Below are 26,629 nucleotides of genomic sequence, written 5' to 3' on the forward strand. Positions count from 1 at the left end.
TTCTTCATTCAGAATCCTGTACACCACAACCAGTCTTCCCCAATACCTGAATAGTTTTACAATCCTCTCCCACCAGCCATTTGCATAATTGTGTGGCACTGTTAACCCCCACCTCTGTACTTCTAATATAAAACCTCATTTATTTATTTATATATATTTGTTGACCGGGAGTGTCCGACTGGACGTAGGTCCATTTTCAGCGGAGGCCCGGGGAGAAAAGCTCCACAGTTAAAATAAACAGCCAGTAGTTACATTGGATTACATAGCGATTAACAATTTACATAGCAACATATTTATAGAAGAAGAACATAGTACATCAGTAGACAACTAGAATCTTTATCTGTGAAGTACATAACAGACATTAACAAATGTTACAATAAGAAGTTCCTGCTGTATAATAAGTACTAGGCTTATGAGCATCTGAGCTTTCTATAATTAAGGTAGTTAGTGGAGTGAAAAGAAAGGTAGTGGTTGGATGGGGTGGGTGATATTAGAGTGGGAGTTGCAAGGGCATAGCCAGCACGTTTTTAGGTGCGCTTTTAGTAAAGTTTTGAAGTGGGTGCATGATGGTATGGAGGTATTTGTGGGTGGGAGGGAGTTCCATAATTTGGCTATGGTGCAAGAGAATAGTGCTTCACCAGCAGAGTTATTGGCTTTAGTGATCTGCAAGTGATTTTTGTTGCTGGATCTTAGTGGTCTGATGGTGCGATAGGGTTGGAGTAGATTCTGGAGGGATGGGACATTTAATGGATGGTTTACTAGTTTGTGGGCGAGTGAGAGTTGATACCATTGAAGGAGGTGAGGGAGTTCAGCAAGTGAGAGACAGTGGTGACTAAGGTAGGATGCCCCTGTGGCGAATTTGGCGATTTTGTTGTAGCAGGTCTCTAGCTTGTTTAGATCACATTGCCTTAGGTTGGTATATATTGGAGAGGCATAAATTAGGGTGGAGATAAGGTGGGAATTTGCTATTGAAATCTTTGGTGAGAAGTTGCTTATTTCTGTATAACGCTCCTAGTTTACTGTGGACTTTTTTATGGTCATGGATATGTGAATGTCAAATTTTAGTTTATTGCCTATTTCCACTCCTAGTAATTTGGTGTGTTCAGTTGGGTATATAGTGGTGTTGTCTTTTGCTGTGATGTTAAAGTGAAAGTTGTTTTGAGTATGTTTGGTGGGTTGGAAGATGAGTAGTTTAGTTTTGTTTGGGTTGAGTATTAACTGGGCATCGGATAACCAAGTTTCAATGGAGGAAAAGGCTTCCTGTGTGACTTTTTGCAGTTTGGGTAGGGACTGGGCTGAGCAGATGATGGTTGAGTCATCTGCGTATTGTATGAGTGTGCCATGTTTGTTGGCAGAGGCTAGATTATTGATGAAAACATTGAAGAGTAGGGGTCTGAGGATGGATCCTTGGGGAACCCTATGGAGACAGGTAGTTGGGGAGATATGTCATTCTGCCATACAACAGATTGTTGGCGGTCAGACAGGTAACTCTGAAACCAGTTGGTGACTGATTGTGAGAAGGATAGGTTATTGAGGCCAGAGATAAGTTGTCTGTGTGGGACCATGTCAAATGCTTTAGATAGGTCTAGGAAAGTAGCAGAGGAGAGAGAGCCATTGCTTTTATGCTGAAGGATAGTGTTAGTAAAGGAGAGTAAGGCAGTGGTGGTGCTATGGTTTGGTCGGAAACCATGCTGAGTACTGGAAAGGAGGTTGTTAGTAAGAAGGTAGTCTGAGACCTGAGAGTATATGCATCTCCCTAGTATTTTGGAGAGTGGAGAGAGAATAGCTATGGGGCGGTAATTGTTTAGTTCTGTGGTGGGTCTGCCTTTGTAGAGGGGAATTATATGTGATACTTTCCACAGTGTGAGAACGTAAGTTTCTGACAGAGATCGGTTAATCAAGATAGATACTGGGTAGGCCAGAGCATCAGCTGCGATTTGTAGGTATTCACTTGGGAGGTTGTCTGCTGCTAATTTGGTGGGCTTAATTTAGTTAAGAGTTTTTTTATGTTGGCGGTAGGTACAGGAGAAAAAGAGAGGGCAGTGAGGAGATTACTAGTTGAAGGTGCTGGTTGGAGGGGATGGGGGTTGTGTTGCTTAGCCAGTGATAGTATGGTTGAATGCCATATATATAATTGTCTCTAAACTTGCTTTATACCCCATCTGTTAACTACAATATTAACATTTTCTGCCCTACATAGCTCCTTCCCTCACTTCTGTTTCTTTGAATTACTAAACACTAATTACATATTCTAATTATCTGTTGGACAAATGCACTAATATACCTCTTCAAATGCTCAGTGTTCAAAATTCCTAATGAATAAATATATTTTATGCTGTAATAGTTGCTTTTTACATTATATGAATGTAATCTGATTAGTAAATGAATAATGTCTGTTAATATATATATTACTGAATGTCTGTTTAGAAATGTTTGTAATATGCTAGAGTTTTTCCTCCACAGGCCATTACTGAAAGGGGGTTCCTGACTAAACCCAGTCTGACAAATCTGGTAATCAAAAGCAAAATAAAAAAAAATAAATATTGTCATTTCAGGTACCAGAAAGTTTTGAAGATGTTGCTGTTGAGTTTTCAAGAGATGAGTGGGAACTTCTGACCAAAGAGGAGAAACAGTTGCACCAGGAGGTGATGATACAGAACTTTGAGCACATGGTCTCAGTAGGTAAGAAGGCTTTTGCCAGAGATGCACACAGGTGTGATATCTGATGTCATTGTGCTGGAAGGTATGAAGGGTGGTCTGGAGCTTCAGGTAAAGTGATGTTACACAACAATTAACACACGGTGTCTGTACAAGAAGGTTCCAGGACTGCACAGAGAGGTGATGAAACAAACATACATGGTGCCTTTACAAAAGGAGGAAAAAGCATACCTCAACAATCTGAACGACTCCATCAAAAATGTTTTAATTATTCCTCGCAAAATGTATGCTTCTCTGGCAATTTGCCAATGACTGCAGTCATTAAATATTGCCAGATATGAGTTTCAGATTTCATATCTTTCAGGAAATGAATGCTAAAGCAAAACATACTATTTTAGCAGCTAATTATATAAAGGAAATATTTACTATCTGACTGATTTTAGGCCTTTATCCATCATTACATTTTGTATAATTGTATATTTATATATATATATATATATATATATATATATATATATATATATATATATATATATATATATATAATAATGTACCTGTATCTGCTGAATATTGTTATTTTATCTAAATTTTACTGTGTTTTTGAGGAGCTTTTCTCCCCAGGCCTCTGCTGAAAATGGACATATATCCAGCTGGAATAGCCCGGTCAGCAAATGTAAAATAAAATAAAATAAATTTTAGCTTTATCCCTAATTCTTGAGCGGTATGGAGGAAATTTCAAGAACTTTTCACAAATGTGTGGATGCAGTGTATCTGGAGGCATAGGATAGGATGAGGTTAAGGGAGGAGCCACCCAAACTGAAGATGTTAGGTGATGAAATTGGGCAATGCCAATCACTCGACAGTACATTTGCGGTCAGGGCTGAAATACTTTAACACTTTGTGCCTGGCCTAAGATGGAGCAAGTCACTTTCAGATTTCTACATGTACATTTTTTTCAAAGAAGAAAAAGCTTTTTTTCCTACTCAACTGAAAATTTTTAGGTAGGGGTGAGTGTGTCAGATTGAATCTCTGTGAATATACAGTGGATATAAAAAGTTTACACACCCCTGTTAAAATGCCAGTTTTTTGCGATATAAAAAAATGAGGCCACACTAAATCATTTCAAAACTTTTTCCACCTTTAATGTGACCTATAACCTGTACAATTCAACTTAAAAACAAACAAATCTGTTAGGGGAAAAATATAAAAATAAAAAACCTACAATACACTGGTTGCATATGTATGCACACCCTTAAACTTGTGTGTGCACATCCATAATCTATTACCTTGTTGAAGCACCTTTTGATTTAATTACAGCATTCCGTCTTCTTGGGTACACACCTGCCATCAATTAAAGAGACTCTGATTAACCCCAAATAAAATTCAGATGTCCTAGTAGGATTTTCCTGACATTTACTCAGTTGCCTGCTACAGCAAAAGCCATGGTTGACAGAGAGCTTACAAAGCATCAAAGTGATCTCATTGTTGAAAGGTATCAGTCAGGAGAAGGGTACAAAAATATTTCCACAGCATTGAATATACCATGGGACACAGTGAAGACAGTCATCAAAAAGTGGAGAAAATATGGGACAGTTATGGTGTTGCAAAAAACTGGATGTCTCTCCAAAATTGATGAATGGACAAGATGAAAAATGGTTAAGGAGGCTGAGAAAGACACCAACAGCAACACTGAAGGAGCTGAAGAAATTTCTGACAAGTACTGGTTGTGTACTACATGTGACAACAATCTCCCATGTTCTCCATATGTCTGGACTATGGGGTAGGGTTGCAAGATGGAAGCCTTTTCTTACACAGAAAAACATCCAGGCAGGCTAACATTTCCAAAACCATAAATCAAGTCTCCCAAAAGCATGTGGGAAAATGTGTTATGGTCTGATGAGACCAAGGCACAATTCTGAAAGGTACGTTTGGCGCAAAAACAACACTTTGCATCACCAAAAGAACACCATCCCAACAATGAAGCATGGTGGTGGCAGTATCATGCTTTGGGGTTGCTATTCTTCAGCTGGAACTGGGGCTTTAGTCAATGTGGAGGGAATTATGAACATTTTCAAATACCAGTCACTTTTGACTTAAAATCTTGAGGCATCTGAAGATGAAGAGGAATTTCACCATTCAACATGGCCATGACCCCAAGCATACATCCAAATCAACAAAAGATTGGCTTTACCAGAAGAAAATTAAGTTTTGGTATGGCCCAGCAAGAGCCTAGACCTAAATCCAAAAGAAAATCTGTGGGGTGACCTGAAGAGTGCTGTGCACAAGAGATGCCCTCACAATCTGACAGATTTGGAGTGCTTTTGCAAGGAAGAGTGGGCAAATATTGTCAAGTCAAGATGCACCATGCTAATAGACTCCTACCCAAGAAGACTGAATGTTGTAATCAAATCAAAAGGTGCTTCAACAAAGTATTAGTTTAAGGCTGTGCACATACAACAAAGTATTAGTTTAAGGGTGTGCACATTTATGCAACCAGCATATTGTACGTTTTTATTTTTTATATTTTCCCCTAACAGATTTGTTTGTTTTTCAATTGAATTGTACAGGTTATAGGTCACATTAAAGGTGAGAAAAGTTTTGAAATGATTTATTGTGGTCCCATTTTTTTTATATCAAAGAAACCTGGTATTTTAACAGGGGAGTGCAAACTTTTTATATCCACTGTACATATCAGCAGACTTTTTGGAAGGTATGCTTGTAATTTATTTCGTCAACCTTTGCTCCATCCCGCCCAAAATTAGAAATAATTTTTGAAGTTGTAACTTAGTACTGGGAGAGTGGATCCAGAGTTTTCAACAAACCATTGTACTCACTCACATATAAAAGGCTGCTGGAAAAGTTGGGGGGGTAGAAATGTGGCCAAAGTGATATGGTAGACAGAAAGATGCCGAAGTTGTAGAAAGATAAAGGCAGTAGGTATAGGTGTTTACTCTTACAATATACAGAGGTAACCAGTAGTGATGTGCAAAAATCCGTACTGGAACCAGCATTATATTCAGTGTATCCTTTTCTGGACATCATACCAGGATGAGAAAACATGATTAGTCTGTTTGATGGTGACACAAATAAGGTGGTGTATAAAAAGACTGTCTGAATAGGCAGATAGATGGCTGGTGTTACCACCAAAAATGCAGGGTGCTGCTCAGTGGGAGTGATGACCCCTTAAAGAGAGCCTCGGTCAGAGGGTTACCTTGGGGAGTAAGGAACTGGACTGCTAGTCAAACCACAGTCAGCTGGTTCACAGTTAGGCTTCATCCCTCTGTGCCATTGGTACAGGCATAGATACACAGTTAATTGCGAGGGAGGCAGAGCAAAGTGTTTATTTTCAAGAACAAAGAGAGTGGAAGGAAGTGAAAATATAAATATAAGAAGTGGCCATGTTTAACATAGACATACCGAAGCCCCTTCATGGAGAAGATGGAGAAGAGAATGAACTAAAAACGGTAGCAGGATACAAGGCAACAAACGGACTCATGAAGCTGTGGGAAAGGCATTAAAGAGGAGGGTCAGCTTCAAAAGAGCTAGGTGACATTGGGCATTTGTTCACTGAAATTTGTTTGAATTCTATACTGTCAAACCAAAACACTGACTCTTGTTTATTGTCCACATTTGCTGTGCTAACTGCAGGTTTGTTCAACTTTTGGTGAAGGAAGGTTAGTTAGTCCCACAGTTGAGCAACAATGGAGTTAGTATGTATGTCTAGTTGTGGTGTTATATGGGGTGCATGATATCTTTCACCCACTTCACAAAAATGTTTATTTTTGTTTCTGTTGAAGTCAGATATTTGTTTTGTTAACTGTCTTGCTTCATTACTGTAGAGAGTATTCATAGATTCATAGATTGTTACTAGACAAATTACCCAGTGGGCCTTTTTAAGTCTAACCAAGTTTTCTTGAAATAATAATGACGTCCAGTATCCAAACAGGACATTAAGGGCTAGGCATTTATAACCTACCTCCAAACATAATAGATGGGTGCCAGGCCTGGTGTAAATTTCCTATTCCCCAGCTACTGGTCTAGGTTGCACTTAAGCTGGGTAATAGCCAAACTCAGCTTCACAAGGATGGGGTAGCCTGTTCCATAGGAGGGGCAGTCTCTGGGACGCATTTGCCTCTCCAGCATGTTCTGTTTAAGTTGCAGACAAAATTCCGGTCTCTAGACCTTGTATTTCTGGTATTCTGATTTATGAATATGCAGAAGGTTCATAAGTCCAGGGTTTCTAAGTCAAACATGGACAATGAGTAGAGTGAAACTCTGTAAAAAACATGTTTGGTACAGCTTGCATTCTTTTTGTAAGAAACCTCTGCAGTCACTCTAGTTGCTGCATATGCCTGGTCAGGGGACATTATGCTCTATTATTGTTTTGGTAAGGGTGGAGTACAGTGGGATAATGACCTCTTTGCACCTAGATGTCACACCCTTACTTATAAGTTGCTCAACATAAAAGGATTTCCTCACTACTGTGGCCACATGGTGGTCAAAGGTAGGGCTACTGTCTATGTGATTGGCCAGATCCTTGACCATTAGTTCAACTCTTAGGGGTGTATTATCAACTCAGTAATTAGCTGGGATGGTTGACTTCTCAAAGGGTAAAACTATGCATTTCTTAGCAGTGAGTTTAAGCCATGGGCATTTCTTAGCAGTGAGTTTAAGCCATGGCTTTGGCACCATTTATTAGTTAGAGATATACCTTCTTGAAGAATGATAGTGTTTGCAGGGGAGTCGATGATAACCCATTTTCTGGAAACGTACTCGGCCTTAAACATTTAGCATTTTCTTCCATTTCAGAGAAATGGATGCCAGAAAGGAGCGGGACCACTACTGGGGCCTGGGGGATTCCGCTAGTGACTGGCCTCTGATGGAGGTAGCCTCATCTATTTTTACCTTGTGGGTCCTATCAGTGAGACAGTTGGATATCCAGTGGTTGAGTGGGTGATAAAATGTTTTATACCTAAATTACTGAGCTTGTTTTTAATGGCAGAGCGAGATATTGTATTAAATGCCTTGACCAGGTTGAGGTAAGCTGTGTGCACAGTCATGCCTTCATCCAGTGCTTTGGTGACCCTTTCAAAAAAGTCCACCAAATTTAATAGGCACAGTCTTCCTTTAATAAAGCCCATCTGTGATAGGTCCTTGCAGGTTACATGTATCTTCATTTGTCATTTCTATGATGATTCCTTCAGTGGTCTTACATACGATGCTGGTCAGACTTATGGGCCTGTAGTTGCCCGGATCAGTGGGCACAGTTCCCACATATTCCATTCCTTGGGTACAAAACCTGAGTGTAGGTTCCAGCTGAAAAATGGTTTAAGTGAACCCGAGAGTTCATGTTTCATACTTTTTATTAAGCATCTCAGGATGTGATTGGGGCCCATCAATGTAGTGGTTTTGGCCTTGGAAAGTGCATTGATGGCCTGTTCCCTAGTAATGGTTGGGGAGATTGTGATATGCAATATGCCCTTTGGACTATCGGGGGGAGACTGTCAGGAGAAATTTGAGCTGAACTTGTAAACCAAAGGTTGGCAATGGCCTCCAGTTCAGTGTGGGTGATGCCATTTACAAGAAGTTCTAAACATTGTTGTGCATTTCCCCTGAAGTTACGGACATAGCTGTTAAAAGACTTGTGGTTATCTTTCATCCAAGAAGCTACTGTTTCTTCAAAATTACCTTCTGAAGTATTAACTGTATTGGCTGCCTGTTTAGATTGGTCATGGTTTTTCTAGTATGTATGGCTTTATTCCTCCTATGTTTGGCTGAGATGTTTTTGCTTTTGCTGTATAACCAATTGATATTGTGATTCCACCAGGGTGGCTTGTCTTTTAGGTTTGTCTTATTTGTAATATGAGTGAGAATGGCTTGTTCTATACAGCTATCAATATGGCTATACAAAGATTTTCTAAATAACTCAATGTATGCTATAGTGCTTACTGGTTTTGGAAGTGCTTGGAAATTAGCCAATGCTCATAGGAAGTTACTAGGTTAATGTCCCTAAGGTCTTAACAAACCTAGCCATGTAATAAATTTGTTCCCTAGTTTACCATGGTTAGTCATTGTTATTAGAGAGAATCAGTGATTAGCACCAACTGCTCCTGTCCATGAGGAACATTAAAGCCACCCCCAGGTTGAATGATCTAAGAGAAGAGTTGCTTGATTTAATAGAGATGGACAGACATAATTAAGATCAATGAAAAAATAGACTACAGAAAGTCAATAAACCCCCAAAAGTTAGAAGTCTGAAAAAACAAATCAACACAGTAATTAGGACTGTCCACAGAAATTCATTTGATGTAACAGAAGTAAATAGGATATATTATTGTGCAGCTAAATTAATAACAGATAGTCTTGCCAGAAAAACACAGGTAGTAAAGGAAAGGAAGGGGAGAAACTGAATGCCATCATGGACATGTCGAAAAGAGAAAGCTATAAAGCAATTAAGACAAGAAGTGAAGTTGTTAAGAGAGCATAGAAGAGGGAACAGTTCAACAAAATACTCAGAAAGATAGATGTGATAAAAGCAATGTGCAGTATCAGAGCAGATCCAGATCTATCATAGGGTCTATGTTCAGCTACCAAAAAGGATAAACCTTGAATAAATAAATTTCAAACAGGACACAGTGAAATGGAAAATTAGCAAACAAGAACATCGAAAATAAATACATTGAATGGCCATAGCTGGCCACCAACCAGGAAGTAACATGATGCATAAGGTAAGTGAAGGGAAGCCTTTTAAATTTGCCCTATTCCCCACTGTAGGATCTTGGAGTTCTGTATATAGTTGGGTGGGGGTAGACTGGTTGTGTTTGCAATGTTGGCCAACTATGGCCATTTGATGCATTTATTTTCAATGTTCTTGTTCACTAATTTTTCATTTTGCTGTGTCCCATTCAAAATTTAGCCATTTGAGGTTTATCTTTTTTGGTAGCCAAAGCCGAACATAGACCCTCTATCATGCATTATGAGTAACTAAACAAATGAGCACAGGCAGAAAAACTTAGAAGATATGCAGACAAATATAAAAGTACAAAATAAGTAATTTATGACCCAAAAAAGTTTTATAGAGAATTGGGAAACAAGGCAAAAGGAACTGAAACACTACAAAAAAAAAATAAAAAGAAGAGGAAATAGATATACATTTTGAGAAATATCTATGAACGGCCTGTGAAACATAACAAAGATGCTAAATGGATAGAAGTAAAAGAAAGAATAAGAATTTCAAATGTACAAGATATGAAATGGGATGGAGTAATGACCAGAGAGATTGAAACAAAGTTAAGAAAAACCCCTAATTGGGAAACCCCAGGCCCAGATGCAGTACTTAACTTCTGTCTAAAAGTATTAATATCTTTACATGAATATTTAACCATGAGTAGGAACTGTTTATATGCACACCCCGAACAGACACCAGCCTGGTTAACAACAGGAAAACAATACTCTTACTTAAGAGTGAACCTGCAAGCTGTCCTAAAAACTAGAGACCAATAACTTGCTTTCCGATGCTGTATAAACTATACACTTGAATGGATGCCAACAGAGTTTATCATCATTTATAAGAAAAGTCAGTCATGACAATAGAACTGTAAAACGGGAAGAATATGTTGTATTCTGAGCACATTTTCCAAGACCTCTTTGGAAGGGGCCCTTCTGCTTTCATTGCAGAGAAAAGTGTGCTGATCGGAGCCTGTCTGGTGATGGGTGGTTGGTCTAGAGCTTGCAGTAAGCATCCTCATTGGTTCTTTTGAGTTTTTTTAAAGTTTTTAGCTTCTCTTATTTAAGCCCTGCATTTGAGTAGGTTTCTGCTGGTCTGTCCAAAAGAAACAGGTGAAATAATGAAAGATGCAGCCAGAAATGTAAAATCCACTTGAGGTATGCGCTTTATTATCGCTGCAAATGCCGCATGTTTTTGTCTAGCAACTAGACTTCATCAGAAATACACCTATCAATACCCCCCTAACATTTATACCCATAGGTTGAGATTAGACCTATCAGCAGCACCTTTCAATTAATAAATACAAACCTATATAAACATTTCTTAATTGTTAAAACGCTAGTAAAGGGTCATTCATAAAATTTGTACACCTTAATCCTACACGTTATTAACTACATTCAACCATGTATAAACAAAAAAACTTTCAAAAAATGTGAAAACGTACTTAAAAGTTTAAGTTTCAAAATTTAACTTAAAAACCAGAAATAAATGTCTAACAGTGTATCCACATATGCAATAACACCATCTAGAGGCCAAGGAATATTAAATCCAAAAATAAATTTTTTTTACACAACATATACTAAACGTTTTAATAAAAATCCCAATTACTTACTAAGAAGTTGGTTACATAAAAACCTTTATGTAGAATGGTAGTAACAACCAGTAAAAAATACGTCATAATTTGGCAGCTCTTAGTTTTAAAAGTGGGGCGACGTTGATATTTTCATTAAGTCCTGGACTTCTTGCTGCATCTAATAAAACCGGCCAGTACAGTTCCCTATATTCCAATAAATTTTACCATGGCCCACCCCTTAGGTCCACCTGGACCTGTTCAAGAATAAGAAACTTGAACTTAGCTTGTTGGCAGACCACAGTGTGTTTGAACAGAGCATTTTTTCTCATTTTTGGTTTTAATCTCATACATGTGTTCATAAATTCGTCTTTTAAGCTTTTGCTCCATTTTGCCAACATAAAATGCACCACAGGTGGAACAGCTGGCCAAGTAGACCACTCTTTCACTATTACAACTGAAGTGGGTTGTCCACTAATCTTTTTATCTCTAGTGGGTACGTAGACCCATTCACAGTGTACAATATATTGGCATTGGGAACAGGTCCCACACCGAAATGTTCCTTTACATTTTCCACTGGTATTCGAAGATCTTTTTTGATCTTCGAGAATATTTTTTATGTTCCTCCCCCCTCTTGAAAGTAAACTTCAAGGGCAGGTTTTTTTTTTTACCAGAGTTAGATCGGTGAGTTCCAAAAAATTATCCCATTCCTTTTGGACTACATTATTACAATAAAACAAGTCAGCATTATATTCAGTAATGAAGGCTGTACTATTCTCCCCCCTGTTTAATATGCCCTAACCAATCTGTTCAAAGTTGACTATAAAATTCATAGCCAAAACCGAGGAAAATGTATTGCCTTTATTCAAAACATCATCATTTCTAATGTCTTGTAAGAAATCAGTGGGTTATCCCCTCTCTCTAAAAAGAGCATCCAACAAATCACACTCTAGTTCAAAGCCAACATCACAGGAAGTCATTCTGCTGGCTCGGATATATTGTCCCCTTACCAAACTCTTTTTCTGAAACATGGGATGCAAACTATTGAAATGTAAAAAGCAGTTTGAATAAGTGGTTTTACGAAATATTTTTGATTTGACATTCCCATTTTCAGTCTTTTCAATTTCTACATCCAGAAACTAAGTGTTCTTAGAAACATTACTGGTGAAATGCAAGAAATTTGTGGTTATTTCAATGTATGTTAAAAACTCCTGTAACTTTTCATCGGTTCCCATCCACAACAAACAAATATCACCCAAGAATCTGGTGTATTGCAACCAATAATTCCGAAATTCAGATTCCAGGATGAACTCCTTTTCTCAACAAGCTAATACTATGTTGGCGTAGGTAGAGGCGCAGTTGGCACCCATTGCTACCCCTTTGAGCTGGTGGAAAAATTCTCCCCAAAAATATAAAATTGTTATGCAAAATTAACTCCATCAACCAAAGAATCAAATGTAAGTCATTGGTGGAGGCTTTGCATTTCTCAACTAAGTAGGCTTCAAGCCATTGAAGTCCAATACTGTGGGGGATAACCATGAAAAGGTCTTTAATATCAATAGTAACCAAAGTCACTTGATTGTAATTTACACTAGGGTCAATGCCCTTCAAAAATTCCCAGGAGCCTTTCAAAATCTGGGTGCCCATACTACAAAAAGTTTTTAATTTTGTGTCCAGAAATTTGGCAAGGGGTGCTATTTTAATTCTGTCGGCCAAAACTATTGGCTTTAGATGGATCCATCATATCTTTGTGCACTTTGGGTATACCAAATATTGCAGGCACCCTCGGTCTATTATTGGTTAGATACTGAAGGTCATTTAAAATCAATCAATCCTTCCAAGAATAGATCATTTAACCCCAAATCAATTTTTTTATAGGCAATATTTATCTCATTTTTTGAAATTTGCCTATATGTGTCAGTGTACCCCAATAAGTATTCATAATAACTGCACCACCCCCTTGTCAAGTTTCATAACCCTAATATTTCAGTCGTTAAGCACTTCCAATTCATTTTTATCAAGATTGTGCCTCCTATGTTTTTGTTGTTTTTTTTCCGGAATTCATTTCTCGACCAGTATTTCAAAGTTTTTTAACTGGGGGTGGAGGGGAGGGATGAAAGTATTTTTCTGCCTCAAAACATCCTCATTATATGGTTGGTTGTTCCCCTGAAATATTAGGGAAAAGTTAATCTTTCTCAAAAACAATTTAAAATCTTGTAAAAATGTACTAATGCTCCCCATGTATTGGGGGTAAATTTAAATAATTTGGCCAGTAGTTTGAAATGATCCACAGTGAGTGTTAACTCGCTGTAGTTAAAAATGTTAAAATTGTTGTAAGTGTATTTAAAGTCTTCTTTAAATATTAATGCCTTGAAGGAATTTAGTATCTCACTTTGTTCCCCTCTTTGTCTGTGTTACACAGCCCCGTGCACTGGCTTGCAATTGTGTGCCATAGCTAGACAGATAATTTCAACAGTTTTTCTCTTAGATACAGCTGTAGTAGATTAATGTAGTCCTCACCTTTAGTACATCTCCAGTCTAAGAAGTATTTGCTAGTGAGCTGTGACCTATTAAACCACAAGCCAAAAACCCCAACAGAAATAGCCATCTACAGAGCACCTCTGAGATCAGTACTAAAAACACCTCCTTTGTGATAATAGTTCCTCAAACCTAGTAATATGGACAGTTGGACTACCCTTGTTTGTCCTGCCAGCCTTGTTGACTTGGCTCTCCTGAGGCAGTGTAGCAATTGCCTCATGTACACAGACAACCCTCTATTAATAATTCACTCTAGGACAGAGTGCAAGAGATGTATCTACACCTAAAATCTTGAATCCCTGTTTTCCTCTTTACACTCGAAACAGTAACAGTGAAGAGATTGTTAACTCTCACACCACTACTCTGGCACAGTTCCCGCACCACTACTCCAGCACAGCTCTTGCAACACTACTCCGGCACAGTTCCCGCATTACTACTCGGGCAGTTTCCACAGGCACAGTTCCCGCATTACTACTCGGGCAGTTTCCACAGGCACAGTTCCCGCATTACTACTCGGGCAGTTTCCACAGGCACAGTTCCCACATTACTACTCGGGCACAGTTTCCACAGGCACAGTTCCCGCACCACTACTCAGGCACAGGTCCCGCATCACTACTTGGGCACAGTTCCCGCACCACTACTCGGGCACAGTTCCCGCACCACTACTCGGGCACAGTTCCCGCACCACTACTCGGGCACAGTTCCCGCACCACTACTCGGGCACAGTTCCCGCACCACTACACGGGCACAGTTCCCACAGCACTACTTGGGCACAGTTCCCACAGCACCCAAGGCACATAGCAACACCAGTATATCACCTCCCAAGTCTTTAAAGCATAACACTCAAAAAACAAATTTCCTTGTCATTGGAGACTCCATAGTGAGACGCACAGATGTCCCACTCACCAGGTTAGATAAGGAGAAGGTCGGATTCATCAGATCATGCATGCACTCAGGTCTCTTGGTAACAAGTGCCATTATGACTCCATCTTAGCTCATGCTGGAGTGAATGACCTCAGATGTACCTCACTAGACTATATGAAGAGAGAGACATGATTGAGTTCTCTAAGTATGTGTCCCAGACAGGTACGTTCCTAGCCTTGGGAAGCATATTACCCTCACCTAGAATGATGCCACAGAATCTATTTATTTATTTATTTAGCATTTGTTGACCAGGAAAGTCTGACTAGGACAGAGCCTATTTTCAGCAAAGGCCTGGGAAGAAATGCTCCAGACATATGTCTATGTGGGAGGAAACTTGAGCACCTGGAAGAAATCCACACGAATGCAGGGAGGACATGTAGACTTCACACAGAAGGCACTCCAGCTGAGAATAAAACCAGAGAACCTCTTGCTGTGAGATGACAATGTTAACTGCTGCACCGCTGTGCAAGTATAAACAAAAATAATCTGTTTCATTAATTGGCTTAATTTTTGGTATCATTCAAAGGGAATCCAGTTTCTCTCAGCCTGGGATGACATGGCTGACAAACTTTGCTGCTTTGCCAGAGACAGTTTGCAGCTGGCACTGCTAGGCTTTCAGTTGCTGGCAAAGGGTCTTGCCTCCCCCATAGTACCTTTTTTAGGCACGATCTAAAAAATGAAATTGCTGACATTAAAATTACTAATCATAACAAAATAAGAGTTGTGCTGCTAAATGCTTATACCAAAAACTGCACACTCTGGAAACTCTTCTATCATTAGAATATGTAGATGTCTGTGCAGTTACAAAAACCTGGTTCAGGGCTTCAGAGAAAAACATATTTATCTGAGTGTTTATCTGAAAATAAAAGTTGTATTTGTATCTTTCTGGGCATCTTTGGATTGTGGTTCTTCGAGGCCTTCTGAACTGCTTAGATTTTGTTCTGACTTCAGAGAGTATTCCAGGCTTGCAAGGCTGCAATGCCTTCCATACCTTCAGACCACAAGAAGAACATGTGAGAACCAAAGGAGGTGGTGTTTCTATCTATATTAAAGATAAATTTACCTCCCACCTTGTTAAACTGGACAACCCCATGAAATTACTCCTAGTTCAGATTACTGTGGTTAAGACCCCCATTAAAGTCATCGCTAATTATAGATCCCCCCTCCTTAAATCATGATGCGCACGAGGGCCTACTTGACCAAACTAGAGTCAACCCAAATATTGCCAAATACTATGGCATGGGGGATTTCAATTATCCCAAGAAACAAGAACAGCACATCTCTTATAAAACTGGAATACTCCCTGACAATATCAGCGACCATCTCCTTACCTATATCACTAAACAAAAATACAATAATCCCAAGCAGGCCACATATCGTACTGTACACAACAAAACTAATTTTAACCTATCATCCTTTCGTAATGAAATCAAACAATATAACTGGTCAACTCTAAAACACCTCCCACTTGAAGAAGCAGTTAACCATTTTAACAATACCTTCCTACAAATTCTCCAGCATCATGCCCCATCTCGATTGATTAGACTAGGCTCCAAAGCAGCCCCATGGCTTTCCAAAACCAAACAAACAATGCTAGCTAGAAATAAATCATGGAATAAATGGAGATCCACCAAAACCCAACTGACCACCAAAATTTCAAACACCTCAGAAACATAACAAAAAACTCACCTATCTAGATAAAAGAACTATTACCTGCAGTATCAACAAAACCAAAACCCTAAACATTTCTGGTCAGGAATCAATAAATTGCTCCACCCAGGAAACACCAAAACACCTACACCAACTAGCCTAGCTCAGACCCAACCTAATGTGATAGCTGATACTTTCAACAACTTCTTCTCCTAACAGTCACTACTCTAGCTAACACTATGACCCCCTCCTCCCTTCAAACAACCTCCTCTCCTCAAAACAGCACCCCTACTCTTACACTTAATACAGTCTCCACAACCTATATACAGAAGTTACTCTCAAAACTTAAACCTTGTACCCCTTCTGCTGATAATCTACCAGCTGAATATCTTCAACTAGCAGCAACTGAACTAGCTTACCCAGTTTCCATCTTAATTAACAGAACCATAACCGAATCCACTATCCCATCCTGTTGGAAAATCTCCCATATCATTCCCTCCATAAAGGAGGAAACTCCAACGAACTTTCTAATTTCAGGCCTATAGCCCTTCTTTCTCCACTATCTAAAATCATGGAACGCTGCATACACCATCAACTCTTACATCATCTCTTGCAAAATAACTTACTAGCAGACTCTCAGCATGGTTTTAGGCCCCACCACAGTACTACCACTGCCCTCCTCTCCTTCACTGGCGTGATCAATAAAAATAGCAATAAAACCTTTTCTCCTCTGCACTATTCCTGGACCTCTCTAAAGCCTTGATATGGTCAACCATCAACTTCTCCTAGATACTTTAAAATCCCTCTCACTTGATTCACTAACACTACAGTGGTTTGAATCTTACTTGACAAATAGAAAACAAGCAGTCCTCTGGGACAACCATCTATCCTCTCAAGTCCCAGTTACTATCGGAGTGCCACAAGGATCCATCTTAGGTCCCCTCCTGTTCTCAATATTCATAAATAACCTTCCCACTTCTCTCCCAACATCCACTTGCATACAGTATGCTGATGATTCTACTCTCATCTGCTCTGCTCCATCTCCAGAAGAACTCCACTCCTCCACCCAAAAGGTCTTTACAAAAGCAGAAAAATGGTTCCAACAGATCTGTCTCCTCCTCAATCCCAAAAAAACTAAATTATTACTCTTCACCCCAACCCTCAAATCCACCCCAATCTCATTCTCCTGGTGTCCTGTAATGGCACTATAATTATACCTGACTATTCCACCAAACTACTAGGCGTTACTATTGACAATCAGCTAAGCTTTGATAACCATATTGATATAACCATCAAGACCGTAAACAAGAAAATAGGTGCCCTCTACAGACTAAAGCCCTTTCTTAGTGCTACCACCCGAGTGTCTCTTGCCCAAACTCACCTTATCTCCACATTACTGTATGCCTCTCCATCCTTTATCAACATTTCTAAAGCCAACCTTTATAAACTTAACACAGCCTACCATAGTATTGCCAGGTTTGCCACAGGATCCCCTTTCCGTACTCATCATTGTCTCAATCTAAAAAAACTTCACTGGCTAGAACTTCAGAACCTAATACGCCTCGTCAATTGGTCATCACTTTTAACATTCTGCACCACCCTCCAATACACCCATACTTAATAACCTAATCACCCCATATAAAACCTTACCTCACTTAGCTCAGCCAACAAGCTTCTAGTAACTACTCTCAAATCCCACAATAAAGCAGGTGACTCCTTATTTGCAAATACTGTTGGATCATATTGGAATAAACTACCCGTAGAACTGACCACCCTAAGCTCATCCAACCTTTTCAAAAAACAAATAAAACACCATCTTCAAACTCACTGGCTATGCCCATGTGCTAATCCTGACTGACCTCAACATACAATGCACCTCTTTTTCAGTCCCTCCTCCTCACTCTTAATTATTATCCTTTACTCCTGACTTATCCCTCTTTTCACCTACCTGCTTATTGACTCTTCCTTCTTCTCCTTTTCTCTTCCTACTTCTTCCTTCTTTATGCTGTATCACTACATCTTGTCATATTTTCCCAAATTCATACTTTCAGTTCAATTCAATGCTATTCTCTTTCCTAATACTAGTACCCTGGACTAACTCTTTCCTAATACTAGTACTCTGGATTAACTTGTACTATTCTAACTTGTAACTAGTAGGGCGTCCACGGTGGTGCAGTGGTTAGCATTGCCGCCTCACAGCAAGAGGGTCTCCGGTTCGATCCTCGGCTGGGGTGCCTTCTGTGCGGAGTCTGCATGTCCTCCCTGTGGTCGCGTGGGTTTCCTCCGGGTGCTCCGGTTTCCTCCCACATCCCAAAGACATGCTGCAGGTGGATTGGATACTCTAAATTGGCCCTAGGTGTGCGTGTGAGTGTGCCTTCTGTGGAAGGTTGGGCGCCGGGCTGGCAACTCGACACTGTAAAACTCCACTGCCATTCAATGTGCGGACAAGGTGATCCGCTGTGGCGACCCCTAACCGGGAAAAGCCGAAAGAAGAAGAAGAAGAAGAAGAAGATTCTAACTTGTAACTAGTGAATTTGTTACTGACTCTCCTTATGTTACAACTATTTTCTCAGTCCTCTTCTTTCCCTGACAGTCTCTCCCTAGCAACTAATTCATTGGAATACTACCTTCCCCACTGTTATCTCTTTTCCTACTACCTCTGAATTCTTCTAAACTACATAATAACTGTTCCTAATCTCCTTACTTATTTTTCACATTTGGTTTTTTTTTGCTGTTTGCTTTTATGTCTGAGTGTTTAAATTTTTTAGTTTGTCTAAATTTTTGATAGTTTTTATCACTGTTAGTTATTACTGTTAATGGAGCTTTTCTCCTCGGGCCTCTGCTGAAAATGGACATGTATCCAGCCAGACTAGCCCGGTTAACAAATGTAAAATAAATAAATAAAATAAAAAATAAACCAGGCACAACTGGATTTCAATTATCCCACATCAAATGAGAAACCTAACTCACATGCACAAAAGTTCCTTGACTTTAATTCAAATGCCCTAGAACAACTCTAAGTATGTGTCCCAGACAGGTACGTCCCTAGCCTTGGGAAGCATATTACCCTCACCTAGAATGATGCCACAGAATCTATTTATTTATTTATTTAGCATTTGTTGACCAGGAAAGTCTGACTAGGACAGAGCCTATTTTCAGCAAAGGCCTGGGAAGAAATGCTCCAGACATATGTCTATGTGGGAGGAAACCTGAGCACCTGGAAGAAATCCACACGAATGCAGGGAGGACATGTAGACTTCACACAGAAGGCACTCCAGCTGAGAATAAAACCAGAGAACCTCTTGCTGTGAGATGACAATGTTAACTGCTGCACCTCTGTGCAAGTATGAACAAAAATAATCAGTTTCATTAATTGGCTTAATTTTTGGTATCATTCAAAGGGAATCCAGTTTCTCTCAGCCTGGGATGACATATGGTTGGCAAACTTTGCTGCTTTGCCAGAGACAGTTTGCAGCTGGCACTGCTAGGCTTTCAGTTGCTGGCAAAGGGTCTTGCCTCCCCCATAGTACCTTTTTTTAGGCATGATCTAAAAAATGAAATTGCTGACATTAAAATTACTAATCATAACAAAATAAGAGTTGTGCTGCTAAATGCTTATACCAAAAACTGCACACTCTGGAAACTCTTCTATCATTAGAATATGTAGATGTCTGTGCAGTTACAAAAACCTGGTTCAGGGCTTCAGAGAAAAACATATTTATCTGAGTGTTTATCTGAAAATAAAAGTTGTATTTGTATCTTTCTGGGCATCTTTGGATTGTGGTTCTTCGAGGCCTTCTGAACTGCTTAGATTTTGTTCTGGCTTCAGAGAGTATTCCAGGCTTGCAAGGCTGCAATGCCTTCCATACCTTCAGACCACAAGACGAACATGTGAGAACCAAAGGAGGTGGTGTTTCTATCTATATTAAAGATAAATTTACCTCCCACCTAGTTAAACTGGACAACCCCATGAAGTTACTCCTAGTTCAGATTACTGTGGTTAAGACCCCCATTAAAGTCATCGCTAATTATAGATCCCCCTCCTGAAATCATGATGTGCACGAGGGCCTACTTGACCAAACTAGAGTCAACCCAAATATTGCCAAACACCATGGCATGGGAGATTTCAATTATCCCAAGAAACAAGAACAGCACATAGGTAAACCAGGCACAACTGGATTTCAATTATCCCACATCAAATGGGAAACCTAACTCACATGCACAAAAGTTCCTTGACTTTAATTCAAATGCCCTAGAACAAATTATTCAAACCCCAACAAGAGGAACAAACATACTAGATCAGGTCCTCACTAACATGACAAACAGAGGGACCACCACAACTGTCAGACCCTCATAAGTTAAATCTGATCACAAATCAGTCGTCTTCGAATCACTAACACCAGAATTCGCAAAGGGCAAAGTCAGACTAAAAAAGTTCACCAAGGCAAGCTATACCCTCCTAGGAGAAGGTATAAATGCATTCCAAGCCCCAGCCCCAGCTGGAAGTGGTAGCTATACCAAAGTTTACACTGAAGCCCTGTACAATCACTTGTATAAGTGCATAGATTTGGCTGTTCCAGTGAGAATCAAAGCCAGACCCCCAAGTAAAAACAAGCCACCCTGGTGGACATCCAGCATCAATAAACTTTATAACAAATGCAAAATGTTGCTGTCTAAGAAAACTAAGAATAGGCCCAAACAATGTTAAAGCACCCTCCTTAGCCTCAACAGGCAAATAAGACATGTCCAATCCTCTAAGGGTAATTTTGAGAAAAACCTAGCAACCACATCCAAGGATAACCATAAGGCCTTGTACAGCTACGTGCATAGCCTAAAAGGTAGGACCCAAGCATGTGACAAACAAGTGACTAATGGTAGCACACACACACTGATCCCGCAAAAATAGCAAACCTGCTTGCAGACAGATTTGGTGAAAATTTCACTCTCCTATCCCCTTCAAACTTATCACAAACCTTGTCCTCAACTTCCCCCCAACCCTACATATCCAAAGAGCAGGTCATTAAAGCCTTGTCTAAAGCAAAAAACACATCCTCTATGGGATAAGATGGCATCCCAAGCTGTCTTCTAAACATGGGACCAGATGGCATCCCAGGCTGTCTTCTAAACATGGGACCAGAGAGCATACCAGGCTGTCTTCCAAACAAAATAAAACATGACCTGGTATCAGTATCACTAGTAAGTACCCTATTCAATCATAGCCTAACCACATGACCTGGTATCGGTATCACCATTTGGTATCACCATTAAGAACCTATTCAATCAAAGCTGATCCGCAGGCTTTGCTCCTGCGGAATGGAGAACAGCAACAGTTATTCCCGTCCACAAAGGTGACTTAGCAACAGACCCGGAGAATTATAGTGTATTAGTCTGACCAGCCTCATCTGTTAGGCCATGAAATGTATCATCATGGACCTCATAAATAAAGACATAGGTGACCTCCACACCCTGGATCTAACCCACTTTGGCTTCATCAAGGGCAGATACTGCCAGTTAAATCTGGTGGATTTCTTCAAAAATGTGATCAGGGCCATTGACAAGGTCAATCTTTGCACACAGCATACCTTGACTTGTCAAGTACTTTGACACAATCCCACACTAAGGCATTGCCGATAAACTTAGCAAATTGAATGTAAACCTCTTTGTTGTAAGATGGGTTGCCAATTGGCTCACAAATCGGTCACACACTATCACAGTTGGTGACTCCACATCAGCCATCAGACCTGTCAACAGTGGGATGCCACACTGGTCAGTGATGGGCCCGTATTGTTTGGTATATACTTCTCAGAAGCTCAGGCCAAAACTAAGGGCCTGTGGCTGACCAAGTTGGGGGTCGACTGCAAACTGGGTGCAATTACTGAATCCCAAAATGTCAGTATACTTCAGGAGGGTCCTATGCAGACCAGTAACTGGTGTCTTAGTTATAGTCTCAAACTAAATCCCATGTCACTATACTCTTAGGGGAGACTTACGCCTGGCTTACAGAGCAATCTGTGACCCAAGCCTAATGAATTCTCTGGACATCCATAAATCAAATGGGACTAGAGCCATCCATTCCAGGGATCTAAATATGCCCTCTGACTTGAATAGGACATATTGGAGGGACACATATGTCTCTCAGCGACTGCCACATCTTTGGAATATGTTGGTAATTCATTTGAAGCAGAGCACCTCTATGACACCGTTTAAAATGAACCTTGACGAGTGGATGGGGTACCATAAATTCTTACCGGGGATAGTACCCACAACCCTCCTGGACATGGGCAGCCATTATTAAATACAGTCCTGGGATTGAATACAGTATCTATTGTATTACATTGGGATGAAACAGCTAGGCTTGAAATGACCTCCGGTCGATAGCCTAGTAACGACCTATAATCCTGTTAAATGCAAATGATTGCATTTTACAGTTGTTTTAACCACAGTAAGTTAGTATTCTCAAATTCCAAATGTCTTAATTTTACATAAATTGACAAGCTAGAGGCATTGTTTTCTTAATGATGGCAACACATTTAACTGTTCAACACAGCAGTAACCAGATGTTATTTTTTGTAACCCTAAACTCCTTCCAAAATATTCATTAATGCTTCAAATTTTTACATTTTTCTCGGAGATTGCTCCTCTGTTTTCTTTTCTCACTGGTTCGGCATGTCAGTAGACACAGAATATTACAGGAAGGATTTATTTTTCATGCTGGGGTTAGAGAAGTTCAAATGTGTTGTTTAAGAATGCAGGTGGATGCAAACTAGATTAAAATGAGGGTTGCAAACATGGATTAAGAGGTTGTTATTATCTGACCAGCTGGGTAGATGATCTGTCTACTGTTTTGTGGTCAGTCTTGTGTACATTGCTAAAACATTTCTGCACACTTGGACTTTGATACACTGGGGTTACTCATTCTCTGTAAAATGGCTCACTGTTGAAATGTCTGCACTTGAAATGCTAAGTGCCGTAAAGCCTCAAAAGAAAAAAAAGGACAGAAAACCTGGAGCAGAACGAATCTCAAAAATTGCTGTTCTACTTCAAACTTCTTTTTTTCTGGGGAGGGGGAGACTGCCATATCTTGGAGAGAAAGGAATATGTATTTATTTTTATTTATTTATTACAGTTTGATGACCAGGATAGTCCACTTGGCCTACAAGAGCCCATTTTCAGTGGACGCCCAGGGAGAAAAGCTCCACAGCATATTCCACAAAATGTCATCTTGGACTTAGTTATGTAAGTCTATTTTTTCTGCCATTCAACCTCTGTCTTTTGGGACTCTCTGTAATGGGTCCTGACATTTCAAATGGTAAGACATTTTAAATGTTTACCATGTAAAACACCTGAAGCTTTTCACCAGGATTACCTGTATGTCAGATACAGCAGTGCGACTGATTCCTTTAGAGACAGGCATCCGAAGAGCAGTTAATACCTTTCCCAATTAGCTGGCCTACATCCATTCTCAGCATTATGACAATGGGTGCAAACTCCTGTCACAGTCATGCTGGAGAGATACCCCCACACTTAGTAACAGGGAACTGACGCTAGCTGAAGATAAACCTGTTTTTCAACCATAAGACTTTGACATATCCCACTTGTGGATTTTAATTGTTACTTTTAACATAAAATAGTGAGTCCAGCATTACAAGATTTTTTTATTGTAATACACATTAATTTCTTATTCTTGTAAATGTGATATTCTATCCCTTAGAATATCTAATGCCTTATCTCACTTCCTGTCTTGTTTGAATCTGTAGCCACATTTTGACCATTATCGTGGTCTTGTGGTTGACATAATGAACATGTTCACCTTAGAGATATAAGATACAGGTTTGATTTTCACCATACCTGTCAAGTGTACCTCATTACAAGGAACATACCTCATCTGGAGTCATAAAAAGTTCATGCTCCTTGAAGTTCCACATTGAAAGGTTCTGTCACCTACTTAGTGTTAGGAATTTTTTAACTAATATCCATGGTAAATAGAAAATACTCATATTAATTCATTTAAAAATCTTGTTTTTAAGTAAAACCAGCACATTTTGACCATCCTGTGACCTTTAAAGTTGAAGATGTTAGTAAGCTGTTAGTATGTGTTCCACATTTTGCCCATTTGTTCCACGTTATAAAAACTAGTGTTCCTAAATTTGGAGATGAAAGGTTGAGAGCTGTGATTTTCGCTGTTGAGGGGAAATTGGCTGGGCTTAAAATGTCCCACATGGGCAGGCTGGGCTTAAAATGTCCCACATGGGCAGCCAGCCTAGCACTTATCTATGAACCTATAATTATTAAAAATATTACCACATTTCTTACTGTTTAGTTTTAATGTACTTTATGACAAAACATTACATAATACACGTACTGTTTTATTCTGTGCCTTAGATGCCACAGTGGTGCAGCAGTAGCATTGTTCCCTCACACCAAGAGGCTCCCCAATTTGATTTTCGGCTGGGGTGCCTTATGTGTGGAGTCTGCATGTCCTCCCTGCATTTGTGTGGGTTTCCTCCGGGTGCTCCAATTTCCTCCCACATTACAAAGATATGCATCTAGAGTGTTTCTACTCGGGCCTCCGCTGAAAATTAGCGTTGTTCCAAGTCAGACTTTCCTGGTTAACAAATGTTAAATAAAATAAATTAATAAATAAATAAATATTCAATAGCAGATATTCCTGATGTTTAACCTGAATAAAATCCAAGAGGTAGAAGTGGGGGTAGGAGGGAGTGCTCACCAAAATGGTCTATAGTGAGGCCCACAAATTATATGGCCAGCCATGATGAGCATATGTAAACAGGGAACTGTATGAAACAGCACTTCTAGACCTCTACTGGTATAAATCAGCATTATAAGGAATGGATGCAGATAATAAAGTTTGATAAGAGATAGCAAAGCTAAGTTTCTTTTAGTAAATGATTACTTGCATGCATCACCAATAAATTTCATGAGTGCCCAGTAATTTCATTTTCCTGACATAAACCATCTGTGTGAACACGGTCTTCATTCTGCCTGAAAGCAGGTCCTGTGCTTTGTGGAACTAACTCCGTCAGCTACTAATTAAATATAATTTAGCACATATACAGGAGGATCTGAAGGACTGTGTCCAATGTGCCTCTAATAAAGGTACTTTGCATAACCATTAGCAAAGGACACACTTTTTGCAGAACATGGAATTGATGCAGACATACTAGACGTGCCATGGACAGTGACCAACTCAGAGGCTACAAGTGACTCCAGGTGTACTCGGATACTCTCTTGACTATGGGAAGTCACTGATCCAGGCTGTATGAATGAAGTCTGACATACTAGGTGTGCACTAATTCGTAATGTAATCAGCTCAGGCACCCACTGACTCAGACTGTACTAGATAGCCAGAACCATAGTTAGGTCATCTGAAGCCTTGTGTAGTTCCCTCAGCTGGTCCCATCTTAACATAAAGTAAAGGTGCAAAAATTCTTCTGCTCAGAAACTATAACATGCTGTTTGCTGCAAATATAAAAAAGCAGCTTGCTGTAGTTAAATCAGCCATGGCTGAAAATGCAATATTGGCCTTCATTTATAAAGCCTTGGTATTCTCTCTGCTTCATAAATGAGTACCAGTTCTGTATTCTACATCATCAGCACCTGCCTAGTGCACTCCATGTCAGCCTGTGTCCAGGCTGGCCATCCCCTTCACACACCCTATTTATGCCTTAGAAAATATGCATTTACCAGCTGTCCAGTGGGCTATAGTAGTACCACTGTGGCAGTCACGGACTCAGAATGTGCGAGTGGCGACCAGAAGGCGTGCACTGATTCTTGCAATCATTATTATGGACACCCACTCACTCGTGATGTAAGATTGAGGACAAGCATATAGCAGGTGTGCAGAAGTTCATACCATCACCATCTTGGGCAGTCACTGACTCTGGGTGCAGGACTGAAAACACCAGGTTGTTATTGTCATGGGCAAACAGTGATTCAGAATATATAAAATGAAGACAAGCCATTACCAGCTATACAGTTATTACCATGGGCAGATACTGCTCCAAGAGCACAGATGAAGGCAGGCATGCAACATATGTATACTGACATACTGTAATTACCACAGACAGACATTGGGTTAATGTGTACAAATGAAGGCAGGTATACACCACTTGTGCAATAACTGTTGTATTCTCTGTACATGAAACAGTGGACGAACCACTTACAGGTGATTCTAGAAGGCTGCACTAGAAGGTCATTAGACCCAGCATCCTTTGCACAGACAGACTGTTCCAAGATTCAGTGGTTCATTCATCAAAGCACTGACTTGTTGACCTGTCACATGACAAACACAGTTTTCATTATTCAGCCCATGTGATGTTGCATTAACAGAGTAATTACAGATACAAACTCAGAGTCAAAAAGGTAGAAAGTTTTGTTTATGCTGAAATTTTGATTTATGCCAGTTTCGTATCCCATATACAGTTTGTTCAGAAAGTTGTTCTGTCCTGTTTATATACTAGTCTCAGTGATACCAGTGGATTATGCATTTACCTGGTGTCTTTTGTAAATGAGTTTTTAAGTCCAGTAACTAGTAAAACAAT

At 39.8% G+C, this 26,629-nt stretch overlaps 1 protein-coding gene across 1 annotated transcript in view; it reads left to right on the forward strand.

Annotated features, from left to right (window-relative positions):
- LOC122809029 (zinc finger protein 260-like) overlaps positions 1–26,629 on the forward strand; it is a 128,686-nt gene that overhangs the window by 43,057 nt on the left and 59,000 nt on the right. Inside the window, exon 2 of the mRNA XM_044080234.1 lies at positions 2,556–2,682. Within this exon, the coding sequence (XP_043936169.1) occupies positions 2,556–2,682 (127 nt within the window). The remainder of the gene's footprint in view (positions 1–2,555; positions 2,683–26,629) is intronic.

This window comes from Protopterus annectens, chromosome 1.part1, assembly GCF_019279795.1.
Source record: "Protopterus annectens isolate FY-2018-M chromosome 1.part1, PAN1.0, whole genome shotgun sequence".
Taxonomy (NCBI): domain Eukaryota; kingdom Metazoa; phylum Chordata; order Ceratodontiformes; family Protopteridae; genus Protopterus; species Protopterus annectens.